At 40.5% G+C, this 21,059-nt stretch overlaps 1 protein-coding gene across 1 annotated transcript; it reads left to right on the forward strand.

The window, feature by feature from the left end:
• The first annotated feature begins 13,202 nt into the window (after positions 1–13,202).
• SPINT4 (serine peptidase inhibitor, Kunitz type 4) lies at positions 13,203–14,205 on the forward strand. The gene is made up of 2 exons (XM_028121927.1): positions 13,203–13,317; positions 14,024–14,205. The coding sequence occupies exons 1-2, from the start codon at positions 13,203–13,205 to the stop codon at positions 14,203–14,205; spliced, it is 297 nt and encodes a 98-aa protein (XP_027977728.1).
• Positions 14,206–21,059: the final 6,854 nt, after the last annotated feature.

Consider the following 21,059-nt stretch of genomic DNA (forward strand, 5'->3'; position numbering starts at 1 on the left):
TGCCCTTTGATGTATCGCATTAACTGTAATATCTCTTAGATCCACACCTCAGAATGTTTGCTCTCCCCAATCCTGCAGCCTGTCTTCTGCAGAACGGTTCCCCTCAACTGACCATGACTGCTCTGGAGGTCCTGGTGTTGGCTGGGAAGCTTGGGTAAGGGAGGAGATGGCAGTGCCCTTGAGGACCTGAGAAAAGTGCTCATCTTATTCCCAGAGAGTGCAGTGTCGAGCTCCCTGTGGTGACAGAATGGAAGACAGAACAGCCCAAGCAGACCTTGCCAGCATCTTCCATAAAACCTGGGCTCCAGTGGGCATTGCCAAGGGCTTCCAACTTTTTCAATGTGAGCTAACATTTTAGCCATGACATGCTTCACCTCATCTGGTCCTCACAGCAACCGTAATACCCAGTTTACAAATGAGGAAATTGAAGATCACAGAGTTAAAATCACATGCACAGCATTAGCCAACAGGCCAGTGGTGGAGCTGGAACACAAACCCAAGGCTTGGGAAGCCCTCTTCCCAAGGGATGGCCACCTTGGGCAGTCAATCTCACTGCTGCTGAATTGATCTTCACATTTTCCTGTTTCCACTGAAATTTTTCATTGACACTTCCCCCTGCTTCCAGCTCAGGCCTCATAACTCTTCATTCCCCTTCACACTTAGAAAGATGCCTCATTCAGCTTGGTTTCCTCCAAGGCCCCATGCCCTCTGTCCCTCTATGCTCAAACTCTAGCTTTTCTGTCTGCCAGAATGTCTTCTTTCCACTCTCCTGATGAGCTCCCACACATGCTTCAAGCCTCATATTAAATAAAAGTCTCTGGGGAAACTTCACCAATTCACCCCAGATGGAATGGGCCACTCTGTGTTCTTTTAAAGGGCTGTATCTTGCCCTTATAGGAACTTTTATCACATTGTCCTATCATCATTTAACTTAGTGTTTTCTTTATCTAGAGAATGAATCTCATAAAAGCAGGAACTGTGTCAGACTTCTTTGCCACAGAACCCTAGAACCTAACACCATACCTTGCACATAGTGAGGGTACAATTCTGACTTTTCAAATGGAATAGGAAGGAAGCCGGCAAGGAGTAGACTAATCTTAACACTTGATGCCTTATTCTCACAAAGAAAATATTTTTTTAAATATTTTATTTATTTTTTTGACGGAGAGAGAGAGAGAGAGCACAAGCAGAGGGAGCGGCAGGCAGAGGGAGGAGCAGGCTCCCCGCTGAGCAAGGAGCCCGATGTGGGACTTGATCCCAGGACCCTGGGATCATGACCAGAGCCGAAGTCAGATGCTTAACCAACTGAGCCACCCAGGCATCCCAACTCACAAAGAAAATCTTTTTATTTATTTTTTTTTTCACAAAGAAAATCTTCATTGCAGGGGCACCTGCCCTCAGCTCAGGTCATGATCCCAGGGTCCTGGGGTCGAGCCCCACGTGGGGATCTCTCTTCAGTGGGGAGCCTGCTTCTACCTCTCCCTCTGCCTGCTCCACCTGCTTGTGCTCTCTCTCTCTGTGTCATATAAATAAATAAAATCTTAAAAAAAAAAAAAGAAAATCTTCATTGCATAGTCCAGAACCCCTCAGATATCAGCTGACTACTTTCCTTTTTGGGCTGGACTCAGCTTCCTTTTTAAATTATTTTTCTTAAAGACAAATTTATATTTGCTTAAAAATATAAACTGAAAAACAATCTGAAAAACAATGCCCCCCCCAAAAGCTTGGAAATATCCATTTATAAAAGATGGTAGGACAGAGTAAAGGCTAAAGGTCCTAGCTGTTCTGGGACTCAGTCTAGCTTTGTCCTTGCTGACCTGGGGAAGCTGGGCATCTCCAACTTCTTGGGGCCTCAGTCTCTTCATCTGTAAATGTCATTGAATAACACCTACCCTCACGTGTGTCATGAGACCAGATGAGATGATGCAGGTAAAACATGTACCACAGCGCCTGGTAGAGTCTAAGGAGAATGTTACTATCATTGTTCATGTCTTCCCGATCCTTCTTTTAACAAAAATTGTTTTAGAAAAGAATCAAAGTGTACCTTCCACCTTAAACTCTATGTTTTTTTTAAAAATTTCTCTAGGTTTCACATAAATTAGCTCCCAAAGAAGATAAACCACATATCTCTGACCTTTGTAACATCTTCTAAGATGGAACAAGGCATAGCTCTGGAAAGTAGTCCATCCCTGAGAGATAATATGATTAAACCATATGATGAAGGATCAGATAATGTAACAATGATCTTGATTCCTCTAAGTCTCCAGCAACTGTGGAAGATGTTGTTGCCCCCTGCAAATCCCATGTGAATATACCAACTTGGAAATTTGTGGTCACCTAGTCCCACCATGTTGAGTGCAGCTGAACTGCAGGAACAGGAGATCCTCTACCATGCTGCTGTCCAAGCAGGGCATGAAAGAGTGCTTGGAAGAGACTGAGGTGTGTCCCTTGAGGTTGAAAGGCATAGAGACTATTATCTAGATGGTGAGAAGCAATGGGAGATTCTTCCCATCCAGAGTCTGAAAAGGCTAGGAAGCCTGAGTCTTCTTGTGAGCCAAGGAAATAACAGAGTAGCCAGGCTTGAGACATCTAGGAAAAACTTCAGCAAGAAGGCTACCAGCTATGGACATCTTGAGCATGTTGCCAGGGGCAGTTATAGAAGAAATCAGCACAGAGTGCTTCACCTCATCATGGAATGCTGCAGTCTGGAAACAAAAACACCCCTTGGACTAAGGGGGATGGGTTATGGAAATGTTTTGAGGAAGGATAGACTAAAAGCTTTCCAAAGACTCATCAACCCAAGATTCCCAGTTCCCCTTCTGTCTTACCACAAATCTTTCTTCTAAGACTCCAAGAGTGTCCCCAACAATGGCAATTGTGATCTGCCAGTTTGGTTTTGGAGGGTTTGGAGGTTTGGGGGTTTGGTTTTGTTGTTGTTGTTGTTGTTGTTGTTTTGTATCCCAGGGCAGAATTCCTCCATCGAATGTTATGGAGTAAGACTGCCAGGTGGCTACCCACGCTCCTTATTTCGCTGAACAAATCGAGGGGTTTCCCTGTTGGCTATCGCAATTAGTCACCATCACAAAGGAGAAACAGGACTGCTACTCAACAATGAGGCAGGAATGAGAGCTAGAACACAGGAAATTTCTAAGTCTGGCATAATAGAAGATTACAGCAACGGATACAGACAGAGCCACAAAAAGCTCCCATGCTTCAGAAATGAAGATTTGGAACATTCTACCAGGTTTAAAAAACAACACTAACCACCTGATGCATTGCTGGGTGAAAGAAAAGGGAATGTGGATGAATAGTGTGAGGAAGAAGTCATGAATATCAGCCACCACTCCCTGATCAGAAAAGAGAACCATAATTTTCTCTTCTTTGCTGTATCATGGATGTTTATAAATATAAATGTCATTAGTATTATATATGTGTGTGTTTGTTTTAGTTATTTCCCATTGCCTATGTTCTCCTATTATTTTATATTATGTGAGCAAGTAATATTTACATTAGAATTTTTTGCATGGGTGTTTTAGTCAGCATTGTTCAGTAACAATCCCCCACCAGTAAATCTCAGTGGCAGCAACAATAAAAGTTTATTTCTCTCTCACACACATCAGCAGGAAAATAGATGTCTAACTAATCTAAACTGGGTTTGGCTGAGCTTGGATCCAGGCTGAGAATAGAGCCCACTTTTGATCCGTCTGTCTCTCCTTCTTTTTGGACCAATAGTTTCTCAAGAAACACTCTTCTTGGGGTAAAATGTAGAGCTCAAAGGGGAAATCCAACTCTGCAAGCATATTTCAAGCCTGGTATTACTCCTTGACCAAAGCAAGCAACAGGATCAATTCTAAAATCAAAGACCCAGGAAATATAGAAGAAGTACAGTCTGTCCACCTGGAGGCCATTGGATGAAAGTAGATATGTAATGATGGATTTGATAAGGCTTACAAGAAAGAGATTAACTTAATTACTATAAATGCATAATGCATCCAATGTACTCATACTTTGCATTTCAAAAAAAAAAAAAAAGAAATGTCCCTTCTGAAGGAGTCTGAAATTTTTAGAAAACTATGATACTATAGTGTGAACATTACACTGGAAGCAATGGGCAGGATGGAGGGGAGCTGAAAAGATGGGAGCAGGAGGCTAAGAATAGGCTGTACTTCTTATTTCCACCATTTAAATAATGAGAAAGAAGCACTAATGAGGTAGTCTCTGTGGAGATGGTGAATACAGGGAAAAAAATGCAGTCAGGGAGAGCAAAAGTAAGAATCAAGGGAATGTGGTAAAAGCAAAAATAGGGGTCGGAGATTTAGCCCTTGTTGGAATATGGGACTCTCCTGATGGGAACTTTATTAAGTCCTTTTGTGTCCCATCCACACCGCCTTATTGGAACAAACTTTTTCAATTTGAACAGAACTAAGTGAATGTCTGACTATATACAAGGAATTATTTCAGTCAAGAATCTTAAACAGGAGATTGACTACTGCACAAGAATGCTACATAACAGAGGTATGAAGAAACTTGAAGGCTTTAGGAAAAGTGTGCATTAATTCAAGATACAAATAATAAGTATAGTAATGTATCAGCATGGCTGAGTTGCTTGAGAAAACTTTAAAGCAGGAATCAATCAGAGAAGTTGGTCCTACTGTCAGATGACCAAGGAGGGAGTTCAGGGCAGAAACTTTCCATTAGACAAATCCAGGGAATCTTTTGGGGCAGTGGTGGGAAGCGCCATTTAAGCAAGCAGTATTAAGCTAATAAATACAATATCTTGCATCTGCATTGACCAAGGAAGCAGAAAGAAGTCACAGTGACATTGGGACAAAATTATCTGTGTGGATCTATGAATTTAGATCTTTTCCCAGTTAGCCTTGTGTGTTCTGGTTCTAGTGACTTGGCATGGCAGTTTCCACACAAATATGACAGAAAAAATTCAGAAGCACAGTCCTCAGGGAGAAATATACAGAGTGTGTACAATACAGGGACAGTGGCAAGATACAGTGAGATCCTTGGAGCATATCTAAGAATGCTCCTGAGAGTTATATTTGTTTAAAACATATCAGGTTTTTCTCTGGGGCTCAAACGATAAAAACTCCCTGGGGTCAGGGGTATCTGCTTGGAATTCCCTCACTTACCATAGGCATATAACACAAGACACAAGGGGTGAGATGGTGGGGTAAACAGTAAATGGAGGATATGAGGATGAGCTCTTATGTTCAGAAGTCCCAAGAGTTACAAGGACAGCAACACAACAACTCAAGCAGCCTTAATAGGAAGAGCTATGAAGAGAGACTTGGAATTTTAATCATGATTCTTCCTAAATTTTGCAAACAATTAGCACTAGATGCCACTGTTCATTTGGAAATCAAAGAAAATCCTTTTCTAGGCCATCACTCATGTGACCCCCCCCCCCCCCACCAAATTCTTACCTTTGGTTTCTTCATCTATGGCTCTTATAACCTAACAGCAGAACCTCTGAACTCCTGTACCTTGTGAGATTCCTACTTGGAGAATGCACAGGTGCCCTCACATGCCTCTTTGGTCAGAAAGCTATAGATGAAACAACTGCATTCTCCCTTGTGCACTTCTGGCAACTTGGATGTCAAGCTCAAAGTACAATCAGAATAGTTCAGAAAAAATGGCCAATTTTCTTGAGTTTGGCACACTGGACTAAGGAAGGAAAGAGTGAGGGTGTTATTTTGATAGGGGAGTAATTGGAACCCAAAAGGTCCCTCCTCTAAAAGACTCAAGAAGAAAAATACACAGCAAAACAAATAAGATCCCAACAGCTGAGACTTATTAAATGCTGACTTTGGGTCAGACACTATACACATATTATCAGCCAACTGCAAGACTCCTGGGCTCTGGGATTTGTCAAAGAAGAGGACATATGTGTACCAGGGTCTGGGAAGGAAGTCGGGGCCACAATAACCCAAACCCCAGAGTCTGGCCCCAGACTCCTTGACTGCAAGGGATTTCATGGTTCCACATAATATCAAATTTGTGTCCCCATTTCTGTCCCTAGAAGCAACTAACAGGCATCAAGCTTTCCATGGCCAGGTTCAACCATGTCTGGGTCCACGTCTCCAGCATGGCAGTGCCAAGCAGCTGAAATACTTCTCTCTACCCAGTTTCCCCACTGTCTTTTAATTCTATATTTTTATTACCCACCACCCCAGACTTTTTCCTTTTTTACCCTCAAACTCATGGTTGGACACAGACACAATTCACATTCTTTCTTCCCACAACCTTGGAACCAGAAGGATTCTGTGCAATTATTTGGTCTAATCCCTGCATTTTAAAGTTAGAATAACTGATAGCCAGAGAAAGGGAGGATGGATTCGAGGCCACAGAGAAAGAAAGTGGCACTGCTAGAATCAAAGTCCAGTATCTTGGGTCTTGTTTTGTCCTAATGAGCTTAATGGACTGGACACAGCATCTGATGCAGAAGCATGCAGTACACTTCTCTTGCTCTCAGACCCCTTGTCCCATAGTGTCCATACTCAAGCAGGCAGAACTCCTCCATCTATAGTATGTACTCATGGAGCCATGTCTTAGAATGCCGCCTCTTCTCTCATATCCAAGCATTCAAGGCTTGCCTGGGAACATTTATGCTGAAAGAAAGATGATGTATCAGGAAAATTGGCCAAGGAAACAGTTGCAATTCCATGAAGTTCTGATACCATTAGCTTCACGGTAGTCCCCCTCCAGGCACACACTTCCTGACTCAGGTGGATTTGTCTATACTATTGGCATGTCCATTCTCACTATCAACTGGAGTCAGTTTATTAAGCTTTGTTCAAACACACAGTACCACGTTACTCCCCTGGACCACATTCCAGAAAACTGTCCACTCAGTAAAGTCAGAGATAGGTCCTACATTCCATCAATCTTTTGCCATTTGGGGGGAGCTCCTTCCTGAATTGAGAACAAAATTATGGGTTCTAACTACGGGAACGAATACCTCCTTTGGGAAATCCTAACCTAGAGTCTGGCCTCACAATATTCTAACTCTTTTTTAGGGTAAAGGCTAGGGCAGGAATGTAACCCCTCCTGGGGTCTCAGTTCTGCTCTTACCATCAAGTCTAATAATCTGGAGCAGTGAGTAAAGCACCCAGAAGGGCTCAGATGAACTTCCTACTTGATGCTATTGGGACAAGACGGGGGAGCTTTTATCTGAGCTAAGACTATTCTTTTAGGTTGGGACTTAATTTTTTGGTGGCCCCTCTTGCATTTAGTTCCTATCTTTTCCACTTCACTACCTCTCAGCCCTTGGGGCAGGACAGGATGTGCCAAGTAGCTAAAGAACCAAGGGGGACCTTGTGTCCTCAGGGCCCCATCCCACTCTTTACACCTTCAAAGCTGCATGGTGTCCTGAAAAGAAATTTTAATTTAATATGAAGACCCAGGTTCAAATCGGTTTATGGTTTTATTTATTGACATTCAACCTTGTTTCGAAAGATTTAGGCAGCTTACCAGGATTCATAATACACAATATTTAAAAAAAAACAAATTTTGTGTGGCTCAGTCATTTAAGCATCCACCTTCAGCTCAGGTCATGATCCCAGGGTCCTGGAATTGAGTCCTGCATCTGGCTCCCTGCTCCTAGGGGAGCCTGCTTCTCTCTCTCCCTCTGCCTGCCACTCCACCTGCTTGTGCGCTCTCTCTCTCTCTCTGTGAAATATATAAATAAAATCTTTGAAAATAAACAAATAAGATAAAAAGCAAATTTAGGGGCGCCTGAGTGGCTCAGTCAGTTGAGTCTCAGACTCTTGATTTCGGCTCAGGTCATGATCTCAGGGTCCTGAGATCCAGCCCCATGTTGGGTTCCATGCTCAGCACAGAGTCTGCTTCTCCCTCTGCCCCCCACCTCTCCCCCTGCTTGCAGGAATGCTTGCCCCCCATCTCTCTCTCTATCTCTCTCTCACTCAAATAAATAAAAATCTTTTAAAAATCAAAAATTTTTAAATTAAAAAAAACAAATTTAGCCTATATAAGAAAGACAGGGGAAAGAAGATACAAAAATAATTAAGTATGGTAGAACTATGCAGGAGATGAGCAACTCAAGTGCATGCTACAGGGTCACAGACACTTGCTAGGAATTATCATAAAAATTGGCCCTAAGCTTTTGTAGTAACAGCACAATAAAGGCAGCACAGTCACAACCTTTAGAGTGAGCATAAAGTCAGCCCAAAAAGATACTCGGGAACAGTGGAAATTATTGTGGTAGTAAATGGCAAAAGAGACAAGCTCTTTCACATGTTCTCAAAGAGAAAACACTGGGTAGTAAGGTGAACAGCACGCTCCATGACAGCCTCATGTTAGATTCCAGGAAGTTTCCTGGTGGTGGGGGTTACTTCTTTAAGGGTTATGAAGCATACACTGACAACACAGAGTTCAGTTCCTTGGAGGCCCTACATGGCATAACCCATGGATGTGTTTAAAGAATCCAGAGTAAAAAATGTGTTAATTATCTTTTATTCCCTACAGGCCTCCACAATATTATTTTTCTTAGTCCATTTTTAGGAAGGCATTGAGAAGCAGTAAATTTGAGACCACTCTCCCCAAATAATCTGACTTCTGAATAGATCTTGAGTTTGGCAGAAAAGACTAATTTACCATGAAACTCATGTAGCTTAAGCTCCAGGCCCCTCACTTGCTTCTCTCAGGATGAGGAGAGGAAGGAGCAACACCATCCAAACATGGAAGCAGGAAGCACTGTCCCAACCCAGGGTGGGGGCTAGAGGAGTGGGGGGCTTTCGGGGCATATCTTAATAGTGGTCTTAAGTTAATTCTGTATTCATGTCTGGGCAGCCGACACTGACGATCTGCCTTGCCATCAAGCAAAATGCTCCCATATTTGACCTTAAGAAGAAATAGCAATAAGATGTTGCACTGCAACATGCTTGGAGCCAGGGTTCAAGGTTCCATGCCCATATCATGAACCTAAGACAGGCACAGCGAGGGTGCTGAGGACTTGGTGGAGCTAGATCAGTGGCTATTAGGTTGCAATGAGAGTCCATTAGATGAAGATCAAAGAGCTAGAATTCTCCAGGAGTTTGTCCCAGGCATATAGTACCACCCGAACCAGAAACTATGAAGAAAGTTATAGATGTGGCATTAGCAATGTTATAAATCTAGAAAGGATCTTTCCCAATATCAATAACTTAATTTTTAATTGAGATATAACTGAGATAGGACACTGTGCAAATTTAAAGTTTACACTGTGTTGATTTGATACATTTATATACTGCAATATGATTACCACTATAGCATTAGCTAGTCACATAATTGCTATTTCTTTTTTGTGGTAAGAATGATTACAATCTGGTCTCTTAGCAACTTTGAAGATTATAATGCAGCATTGTTGACTACAATCACTATGCTGTGCATTAGCTCTCCAGGACTATAACTTGAAGATTTTTATCAGCCATGCTAGAGCAAAGACTGAATTATCTTTCTGTTCTCTCTCTAGAAATAAGATATAAAAAATCACTGTCATGAGAAGAGGTGGCCAAAGAATCATCAGCCAGAAAATATAGGAAAATGGTATTAAAAATATTTTAAATAATAATAATGAAATGTTATATTTCTAAGATTCATGATGTTTGATGTATTTATAAGCTATTGTAAGCTTGTGATTTGTTATAATTTCTTTTTTAAAAAGATTTTATTTATTTATTTATTTCAGAGAGAGAGAGAGTGAGAGAGAGAAGGAGCAGAGGGAGGGGCAGAGGGAGAGGAAGAAGCAGACTCCCCACTGAGCAGGAAGCCCAAATCGGGGCTCCATCTGGGGACTCCAGGATCATGACCTGAGCCAAAGGCAGATGCTTAACTGACTGAGCCACCCAGGAGCCCTATAATTTCTTTTTTCATTCCAAATAAATATTGACTTACATACCTAATTTCTTATCTGTAGTTTTTGCATTGTTGCACTGCATTGTTTTTCTAAAATAAGGTTCCCAAAATTGTACAGGCTTCAAGCTCCATGAAACCTATTATATCTTTTTATAACAAATCAGTAACACAGAAGATAAACTGTTCCTGAATTCTGTGAACTGCTGCAGCAAATTACTCAAACCCAAGGAGGGGGTCATGGGAGCCCCTAACCTATAGGTGGTTGGTCAGAAGCCTAGGTTAACAGCCTGGACTTGCCATTAGTATCTGGTGTGGGTAAAGGGGGTGCAGTCTTGTGAGACCGAGCCCTTAATCTGTAGGATCTGATGATATTTCCAGGTAAATAGTGTCAGAATTTAGTTAAATTGTAAGGTACCCAGCTGGTGTTGCAGAATTGCTTGATGTGTGGAAACAAACACACACACACACACATACACACACACACACACACACACGCACACACATACCTGATCTCAGAAGTGAGGCTGTGTTGTTATTGTGAGTCGGGAGAGTAAAGGGCACACAGGAAGAATGTGGTTTTCCCTTCCACTACCCAAAGTGAGTTATAGATTCTGTGCAATCCATATTAAATTCCAATGACATTTTCCACAAAACTAGAAAAAAACAATCCTAAAATTTATATGGATTGTAAAAGACCCCAAATAGCCAAAGCAACTTGAGAAAGATAAACAAAGCTGGAGGCATCATATTTCCTGACTTCAAACTACATTTAAAAGTTACAGGAGGGGCACCTGGGTGGCTCAGTAGGTTAAGTGACAGCCTTCAGCTCAGGTCACGATCCCAGGGTCCTGGGATGAAGCCCTGCATTGGGCTCCCTGCTCAGCGGGAGGCCTGCTTCTCCCTCTCCCTCTCCCCCTGCTTGTGTTTCTTCTCTCACTATCTCTCTCTCTGTCAAATAAATAAATAAAATCTTTAAAAAACAATAAAAATAAAAGCTACAGGAATCCATAAGAGATCCTTAACTCTAGGAAATAAACTGAGGGTTGCTAGAGGGGCGGGGTGGGTGGGGGGTGGGGCAACAGGGGAATGGGCATTAAGGAGGGCATGTGATGCAATGAGCGCTGGGTGTTTATGCAACTGATGAATCACTAAACTCTACCCTGGAACTAATAATACACTATATGTTAATTAATTGGGGAAAAAGCTACAGTAATCAAAACATTATTGTACTTGCATAAAAACAGACCCATAGACCAATGAAACTGAACCAAACGCCCAAAAATAAACCCACGTGTATATGGTCAACTAATACCTGACAAGGGAACCAAGAATACACAATGGGAAAAGGATAGTCTCTTCAATAAATGATGCTGGGAAAACTACATATCCACATGCAAAATGATGAAAATGGACCTCTATCTTTCACCACTCATGAAAATTAATTTGAAATGGATATGGACTTAAACATAAGACCTGACACTGTAAAACTCATAGAAGAAAAACATAAGGAAAAAGCTCCTTGATATTGTCTTTGGCAATGATTTTTTGGACAAGACACTAAAAGCACAAGCAACAAAAGCAAGCATAAACAAAAGTAAGCATAAACATCAAATTTAAAACTTCTGCAAGCAAAGGAAACAATCAACAAAATGGAAAAGCAATCTATGGACTGAGAGAATATATTTGCAAACCATATATCAGGTAAGGAGTTAATGTCCAAAATATATAAGGAACTCATACAACTCATTAGGGGGAGAAAAAGGCCAAATACTCTGATTTTTAAATGAGCAAAGGACCTGAATGGACAATTTTCTAAGAGACAAATGAATAGCCAACAAGTACATAAAAAGGTGTTCAACATCACTACTCATTAAGGAAATGTTTATGCTACACATAAGATTAATATATAACATAAATTACATTTTTGTACATCAGAAACAAATAGAAAGAAATATAATGTTTAAAGATACCATTTACAATGATACCAAAAATATAAATAAGATTACAAGACCTGTTTGGGAAATATTGTAAGCCTTTCTTGGAAGATATTAAGAAAACCAACACAGATGGGGAATTATTGTATATACCTAAGATAATATTGTAAGGATGTCATTCTCCTCAAAGTGACCTATAAATCCAAAGCAATTAAAATCAATATCCAAGGGGCGCCTGGGTGGCTCAGTCATTAAGCAACTGCCTTTGGCTCAGGTCATGATCCCAGGGTCCTGGGATCGAGTCCCGCATCCAGCTCCCTGCTCTGCGGGAAGCCTGCTTCTCCCTCTCCCACTCCCCCTGCTTGTGTTCCAGCTCTCACGTTCTCTGTCTCTGTCAAATAAATAAATAAAATCTTTTAAAAATAAAATAAAATAAAATAAAATAAATATCCAAGATGGGTCTTTTGAAGAACTTGACAAACTGACCCTAAAATGTATGTGAATATGCAAAATCCTAAGATAATACAAAATTCAAGTAATTAAGAATGGCTTTGGGGCAGGAATATACAGTAGAGTGAAATAAGAGCTCAGAAATAATCCCACATGTATAAGAGAAGTTATTATATAATTGGATAAAAGAGGGACTCACCAATAAATGGGTCCGAAGCCATTGAAAAGTTAAATTGGACCATTATTTCATACTTGACCAAAAATAATCAACTTCAGGTAGTTTAAGAGTTTCAGTGTGAAAGCCAAAATTTCAAGTCTTCCAAGAAAACAAAATTAAGGTGTCTCATATTCCTAGGCAATATAGTATAGTGAGTTCAAATCTTGATTCCACTACATAATAGATGAGTGACCTTGCACATATAACCTAACCTCAGTCTCCACTTCTTCATCTGTGATGATGATAATTGCACCTAACTCGTGAGTGCTTGTGCTTTTTTTGAAATTTAATGATTTTGTGCAGATGGATAGATAATAGTGCCTAGCATGAAGGAAGTACCATAGGGGTTAGTTACTATCATTATTACTACTGTTCTTATTAAATTCTTTCTGTTCACTAGAATCAGTCTCTTCCTTGTTGTGGAAGGTTGAAGAGAAGAAGGAAGCAATCCTTTTTTAATTCTTTAATCATTCTATCCTCCGTGGTTAAACGTATGCTAGAAGCTCTTATCCTTTCATTTCAATGGTATTTAGATGAACATGGGACTCACTATCAGTTTAACTGGCCTGGGACCTTCAGCTTCATGGCTGGGCACCCAAGCATTCACTGTTCAACTCAATGCCTAGTAATGCCCAGTCCTGGCCCCTGGGGTAAGTGGGCTCAGCCATCTCAAGTATCAAGCCCAAAATATAACATCAGTTGATACCAAGACTTTCCTACCTCCTACTTGCTGCATCATGAAGTCTGCTGAGTTGGGATTTCTCCTAGGGCTCTTCATCTTCCTCTTGCTGACTACCCCATTAATGGGTGGTGTTGTTAAACTTGCTGAAATGATATGTGGAGACCTCAAAGGTATGAACTTAAAGCAGAATATAAATGCAAAGACCAATTATGAATGAGGGAAAAAGTGTCAAAAAAAAAGTGATATCCCGCTGGTCCAAGAAGGTCCTCCTTTTGTGCTAAGACCCATAAACTCTTAGTCCTTTGACTATGGACATTACTTACTCTAGGGATCTTGTGGATGTCTGATGAGAAAAAACAAACGATGATGCAAGTAAGTCCTTTCCAGATGGAGCTGTCTTTTGTAGGCAGTCCAAAGGACAAGAAGTATTTTAAATTAGGGGTTTCGTGACAAATTTCAAAGGTCCCAGACCATTTAAGAATATGTATTGAGAGGAGAGTAAAGGGGGATTGGAAACTGAGCAAACTGAGGCATTTTCAATATCTGGGTTCTGGGTGCATAGAGAACACTTGAACCTATGGTCCCTATTTACAGAAGCTTACAATGTAGACGTGAAAGATAATGAAGCTTTCTTCCACAGGTAATGTGTACAGGCTTGGTGCTTCTTGAGCATGGGGAGGTGGCACAGTCTACACTGTGAGTCAGACACCCCAAATCCTGGCCCAGCCACTTAGCAAATGTGTGCCCTTGGTCGTCACTCAATCACTTACCACCCACTTCCAAACTAATGTGAGGAATTTTTAAGGGCCCTGTAAGCAAGATCTCTGGCTGCGTCCTAACTAATTCTCCCTAACTCAATGGGAACCTCTCGTGCAGATCCCTGCAAAATGGATATGGATGCTGGCAGCTGCTTTGAAATTCATTTTAGATATTTCTACAACCAAACCTCCAAAAGATGTGAAAGTTTTGTCTTCTCCGGATGTAATGGCAACCTTAACAACTACAAGCTTAAAATAGAATGCAACATAGCCTGCGTTGAAGAATACAAAATAACGTAAGGAATCCCATCTTGCCCTTGGTCCTTGGGGGAGAGGAAAAGGAGAGTCTCTGAGACACTAAGATCCCTGGTTTGGGATGGGAAGAGGGAGGATTGTCCTCATCAAAAAACTTAATAGTTGGGTTGGATCTCAGGATCATTTGTCATTTTTCAGTTAGGAAATCAAAAGTCCAGAGAAAAAATAATAGTCACCATTTATCAAATAATTACCATGTGCCAGGCATTGCACTAAGCAATTTACATATATTGGTATAATTTAAAATTAAAGTCACCCTAAGGTAGATTTATATCATTAAAGTGGCAGATGAAGAAACCAAGTCCAGTAGAGTTAACTAACTGACCCAAGTTCACATTAAATGACACAGCAAGGTTTCTAACCAGATCTGATGGTACCCAAGGCTTGACCATTTTATATGCACAAGTTCACCCAAACCCAACCCTTGTAATCCCGGACCTGTGAACTCTCCGTAGCAACATGCTGTTTATACAACTAAGCTCGCAGCCCACACTTTGACCATTTCCCAGTCATTGGAACTAGAGGAAGGTCCTTGGAGGCTAACAAGGCTTTGGTATGGCTGATTTCCAGGAGAGTGAGATGGAAAGTGACCTTGGGAGTAACTCAAAAACAGAAATTTTGCTTTATTTATTTAATATCCCTAGTGCATTTTTGCAATGCCTGGCGCATAGTAGATAATGACTAAGTTTTAAGGGAATGAAAGAATAAGAGATCAATCAATGGAACAGGAGGGACATTGAAAGATATGGAATCGCTGGACTTCCCCTGGGATAAAAATGACTTAATCCAGGGAGACTTTCCAAAATCTATAACACAGATCTGTTTTTTGTTGTTTGTTTGTTTGTTTGTTTGTTTGTTTTTGCTTAAACAGGGAAAAAAAGCCAAAAGGTTAGGGTTGATACACCATTCTGAAACATAGTTTTAAGAAAATTCAAACCAATTTTAAGATCTTTGTAATATTTCCATAATCCTGGAAACTTCCATCTGTTTGCCATTCTCCTGACTTGAGTTTGCTCTTTGCTGAGAAATAACTGTATGATCATTAAAATAAAAGCAACTTTGTGTCAGCCTTCCCTACTCGCTGAATGTCCCTCCCCCTGCCTTATCCAGAGTTGAATGTCAGCTGGTCCCATCCTTTAGCTGCCTTTTTCCCTCTGAACCATTCCTCATATGTACACACAATGTTTCAGGTGTGACAAGCTAGATCTGTATAGGTTTTTATCACCTCCCTCCTCAGGATGAGCTAGTTTGTAGTACCAAAGTACAAAACCAGTGCTCTTTTTTGTCCTTTGAAACCAAACTGAGCAGTGAACCTCACATTCACATGACATGTCCTTGCACTCATAACAAATGTTTCTTTGTGATATTTGATATTTCCTGATTCATGCCCACCAATCAGGAGCCCCAGTTAGTTTAACTAGCCTCCTGAATTGGTCCCTATTAATAAGTAGTTACTTAAACATTGTTTAGTACCTCAATCATTGAAATTTGATTCTGCTGACAACCATCAATTTCAATCCAATGACTGTGTTTTAGCTACCAAGTGAATAATCACCCAAACACTAGTTGCCAAGTCTAAATATAATGCTACAAGGCTCAACATGGCCATGATCTTCCCAGCTGTAGGACACACAGCCTAACCATTTCATCTCTGAGTTTATTCAAGCATCCCTTTCTGGCACACCTTCCCTGTCCATCTTATTGACCAAGTCCAATCCCTCACCGGTGAATGCAACCTGGACTATTGGTAGCTAGGGCCAACATCAGAGGCATTATAAACCAGTTGAGATCCTGTAACTAGATATGCAAGCCTGTCTTTTCTCAATCTTAAGAATAGGAAAACTAATGCCCTGAAATGAGACCATTTTCTGCAAGAACTCTGATTACTTCAAGATCAGACCATCATCCAAACAGGGTTTATTCTGAACAGGTGAAACCCAAATTCTGGCATGTTCCATCTTTGGTGAAGACCTGAGAATTCTAAATTATTCTTAAACCAAATCAGCTGCTGGAGACATGCTGTGGACCCTGAAATAATAGGAACTAGGCTAACTTGACCGGTTAACATAAATGAAAGTTCTGAGATTTTCCTGTTGTAAGTCACAAAGCTGGGTGTCCCAGAAATAAAAAGTCTTTCAGGGATAAAATAACATTCCCATACACAAAAAATGAATCATGGAACACTACATCAAAAACTAATGATGTAATATATGATGATTAACATAACATAATAATAAAAAAATAAAATAAAATAAATAACATTCCCACCCCCCATTTGCTTCCTCTTCCAACCAAATCCTGGAAAAGCCAGACAAGTAAAAGGAAGGTATGTGGGGGCGCCTAGGTAGCTCAGTTAGTTAAGCATCCAACTCTTGATTTTGGCTCAGGTCATGATCTCAGGGTTATGAGGTCAAGCCCCAAGTCGGGTTCTGTGCTGCACATGGAACCTGCTTCAGATTCTCTCTCTCCCTCTCCCTTTTCCCACCCCCCACTCATGCTCTCTCACTCTCTTAAAAAAGAAAAAAAGACGTATGGATATAAATAACTAAAATCAAGATTAAGAATTTTTTGACAAGGGCGCCTGGGTGGCTCAGTTGGTTAAGCGACTGCCTTCGGCTCAGGTCATGATCCTGGAGTCCCGGGATCGAGTCCCGCATCGGGCTCCCTGCTCAACAGGGAGTCTGCTTCTCCCTCTGACCCTCCCCTCTCTCATGTTCTCTCTCTCTCTCTCATTCTCTCTCTCAAATAAATAAATAAAATCTTTAAAAAAAAAAAGAATTTTTTGACAAAAGAGGGCAGTGCTATCTTGGTGAGAAAATGAAATAAATGCCCAAGACAGATTGCTGGGCACCAACAATAAAAGAATGAGTTGGTGAAGATTTTTGAGTTGTGTTATTCTCTTCACCACAAAAATCTGGATCTATCATTGTCTCCTCAATAGCCAAAGCAGTAACACCTACAAGTTACCACAAGTGCAACTAAGATAACAAAATGGTGGTTCCAGAGCCCAGCTATAGTAAGAAGCGTATAAAAACAGGTACAACTGGACTAGGCAGACATAGTTTATTATTTTTCTTCTTCCTATCCACGCTGACAGGTAGATAGCTAAACCTAAGAAAAAACTGCCTTAGAAAAGAGATGTAGGGCAGAAAAGTAGATATGTTCCATAAGCAGAGGGGAAGAAAGAAGAAAAGTACTATTTAGGAAGTGACAAATGGGTGTAAATAAGCCCAGATTGTATCATTGTGGAGTTTTGACTGGAATTTTCCACCAACTACTTTAAATCACCCAAAAGACATGCAAGTTACCCCACCAACCATCCATCTACCACATACATATGAAAATTAGTAATGGGAAACCTCACTAAAATGGAGTTGGGAGGTATCAGGATGGGGAGCTCTACCACTCCTAGTCAATTGTAGATGCAATAGGAAGAGACCAACTTGACTTTGCACGTGGATACTACACTACCACAGGAAAAATGCACTTTCCTTATCCCTCTGGGCAACAGCTCAGCCAATGAGAAGCCACCATACTTTGAACTCCCAGTTTACTCCAGCAGACTTTTAGTTTATAACAGCCTTTCCAACCTATTCCTCTTCTCCTTAAAAAAACATACCTCTCGGAAGGGGTGTGGGGGGATGGATTAGCCTGGTGATAGGTATTAAAGAGGGCACGTATTGAATGGAGCACCGGGTGTTATATGCAAACAATGAATCATGGAACACTACATCAAAAACTAATGATGTAATATATGGTGATTAACATAACATAATAAAATAAAATTTAGAAAAAAAAATACCTCTCCTTTGTTCCCCAAACTTGCCTACAGTTTGACCATAGTTTGTTTGTCCAGACTGCAATTCTCTTTCATACCCCAATAAATCTGCCTTTTGCTGGTAAAATAACTGGTAGTTTTTAGCTCAAGGTTAACATATACAATAAAAGCAAAAACAGCTCACATTTTCATGGATAAATGATCACAATAAAATTTGCTACAAACATGTACACAAAGAGAAACAACAAGCCAAATAGCCAATATAAAATACTGGGTGTTACACACAACTAATGAATCACTGAACACTACATCAAAAACTAATGATGTACTGTAAGGTGGCTAACTTAACATAATAAAAATTAATTAATTAACCCAGAATTAAATGAGGAAATAAATGAAATAATATTCTCAACTAGATAAGAGTGGGTATTGATATGTTAAAGCAGGAACATATGTTAACAAAGAAGAACCAATAAAAAATAGGATTTGGAAAATAGAAGAGGTGACATAAATGACATGATAACTGAGATAAATATAAAGGATACAGCCAAAGTATGAATTAGTGATGGTAGATTAGGTCAAGGAGCCCTTTGAAATATTAGAAAAGAATAAAGAAATTTTAAAATATGAAAATTAAGGTAGGGGAATACGACAGAGTAGGAAGAACCAGGAATCTGTCTCCCCACCTAGACAACAATGGCACTGACAGAATATGTCTGATGTAACTATATTCAGGACTGGAGTCTATTGAGGTTTGCAACTTCCAGGGGAAGGCTTGGGTGGTAACTGCAATTAATTTCAATCTATTTCAGCTCTTAGCACGCTAGTAGCTACACATTCCCCACCCTCATCCTATGCCAAGCAGCTATTCACATTTTCCTGGAGCAGCTTAAACACAGCTTGCAGCATCCAGGTAAGCAAAAAAGGAACTTCTCCTCCAAATATCAGGGATATATGCTCTGATCACTAATCGCTGTCTCCCATCACAGAGTGCACACAAAGAAGCACCTCCCCTTATTATTGCAAGCCCCTCCCCCTCATGCTAAAGTAACTTCCCAGTGTTTAAAGGATCAGTGCCCTTTTTCCCTCTGTGCTCAGCACAGAGTCTGCTTCAAATTCTCTCCCCTCCCTCACTGCTTCTCCCCCTACTCGTCCTCTCTCTCTCTCTAAAATAAATAAATAAAATCTTTTTAAAAAAATAAAGAACAGAAAGAAAAAAGATTGAAGAAAAGTGAACAGAACATAAGAGATGTTTATACATCATTAAGTAAACGCACATATGCATTGTGGGAGTCCCAGAGGAAGAGAGAAAAAAAGACCAGAGATAGTGTTTGAAGAAATAAATGATTGAAAACCTCCCAAATTTGATGAAAGATATGAATATAAATATCCAGGAAGTTCAACAAACTGCAAATAAGATGAACTCAAAGAAATGCACACTGAGACACATTAAAATCAAACTCTCAAAAGCTAAAGACAAAGAGAGAATCTTGGAAGCAGCAAGAGAAAACTGACATCACATGCAAGGGATCTTCATCACGATAACAGCAGATTTCTCATCAGAAACTTTAGAAGTCAGTAAGCAGTGAGCTAATTACAGTAAAAATGCTAGAAGAAAAAAGCCTGTCAACCAAGAATCCTATATCTGGCAAAACTGTCCTTTAAAAGAGGAGGAGGTGGGGGATCAACCAAGATGGCAACATAGGATGCTCCTTAACTCCCCTCCTCCCATAAACACACTGAATGTACAGCTACACATGAAACAATTACCTCTGAAAGAAATCCAGGGGCTCCTAGGTGGCTCAGTTGGTTAAGGATCTGCCTTCTGCTCGGGTCATGATCCGAGGGTCCTGGAATTGAGCCTCACATGAGGCTCCCTGCTTCTCCCTCTCCCTCTGCCTGCTGCTCTTCCTGCTTGTGCTCTCTCTCTCTCTCTGTGTCAAATAAATAAATAAAATCTTTAAGAAAGAAAGAAGAAAGAAAGAAAGAAAGAAAGAAAGAAAGAAAGAAAGAAAGAAAGAAAGAAAGAAAGAAAGAAAGAAAGAAAGAAAGAAAGGAAGGAAGGAAGGAAGGAAGGAAGGAAGGAAGGAAGGAAGGAAGAAAGAAAAGAAAGGAAGGAAGGAAGGAAGGAAGGAAGGAAGGAAGGAAGGAAGGAAGGAAGAAAGAAAAGAAAGGAAGGAAGGAAGGAAGAGAAAAAGAAAGAAAGAAAGAGAGAGAGAGAGAAAGAAAGAGAGAGAGAGAGAGAAAGAGAGAGAGAGAGAAAGAAAGAGAGAGAGAGAGAAAGAAAGAGAGAGAAAGAAAGAAAGAAAGAAAGAAAGAAAGAAAGAAAGAAAGAAAGAAAGAAAGAAAGAAAAAGAAAGAAAGAAAGAAAGAAAGAAAGAAAGAAAGAAAGAAAGAAAGAAAGAAAGAAAGAAAGAAAGAAAGAAAGAAAGAAAGAAAAAGAAAAAGAAACTAGCTGAGTGACTCCTACACACTGGGCAAATGAGAACATACTAATATTGAAACAGGTAGGAAAGCCTGAGACACTCTCATCATAAATCCCACCCCCAGCACAGTGCTATACAATCAGAAAGGAACTCCCAACTCCCAGGCTATTCCTGAGGAGCAAAGTGTTTCGAAACCAAATTTAGTGCCCCAACTTTTTTTTATTGTTTTATTGTTATGTTAATCACCATATATTACAGCATTAGTTTTGGATGTAGTGTTCCACGATTCCTTGTTTGTGCATAACACCCAGTGCTCCATGCAGAACGTGCCCTCTTTAATACCCATCACCAGGCTAACCCATACCCCCACCCCCCTCCCCTCTAGAACCGTCAGTTTGTTTTTCAGAGTCCATCGTCTCTCATGGTTCGTCTCCCCCTCCGATTTCCCCCCTTCATACTTCCCCTCCTGCTATCTTCTTTTTTTTTTCTTAACATATATTGCATTATTTGTTTCAGAGGAACAGATCTGTGATTCAACAGTCTTGCACAATTCACAGCACTCGCCATAGCACATACCCTCCCCAATGTCTATCACCCAGCTACCCCATCCCTCCCACCCCCCCACCACTCCAGCA

This window comes from Eumetopias jubatus, unplaced genomic scaffold (genome assembly GCF_037043125.1).
Source record: "Eumetopias jubatus isolate StellerSeaLion01/CBP00866 unplaced genomic scaffold, mEumJub1_p1.0 scaffold_9, whole genome shotgun sequence".
In the NCBI taxonomy this organism is placed as follows: Eukaryota; Metazoa; Chordata; class Mammalia; order Carnivora; family Otariidae; genus Eumetopias; species Eumetopias jubatus.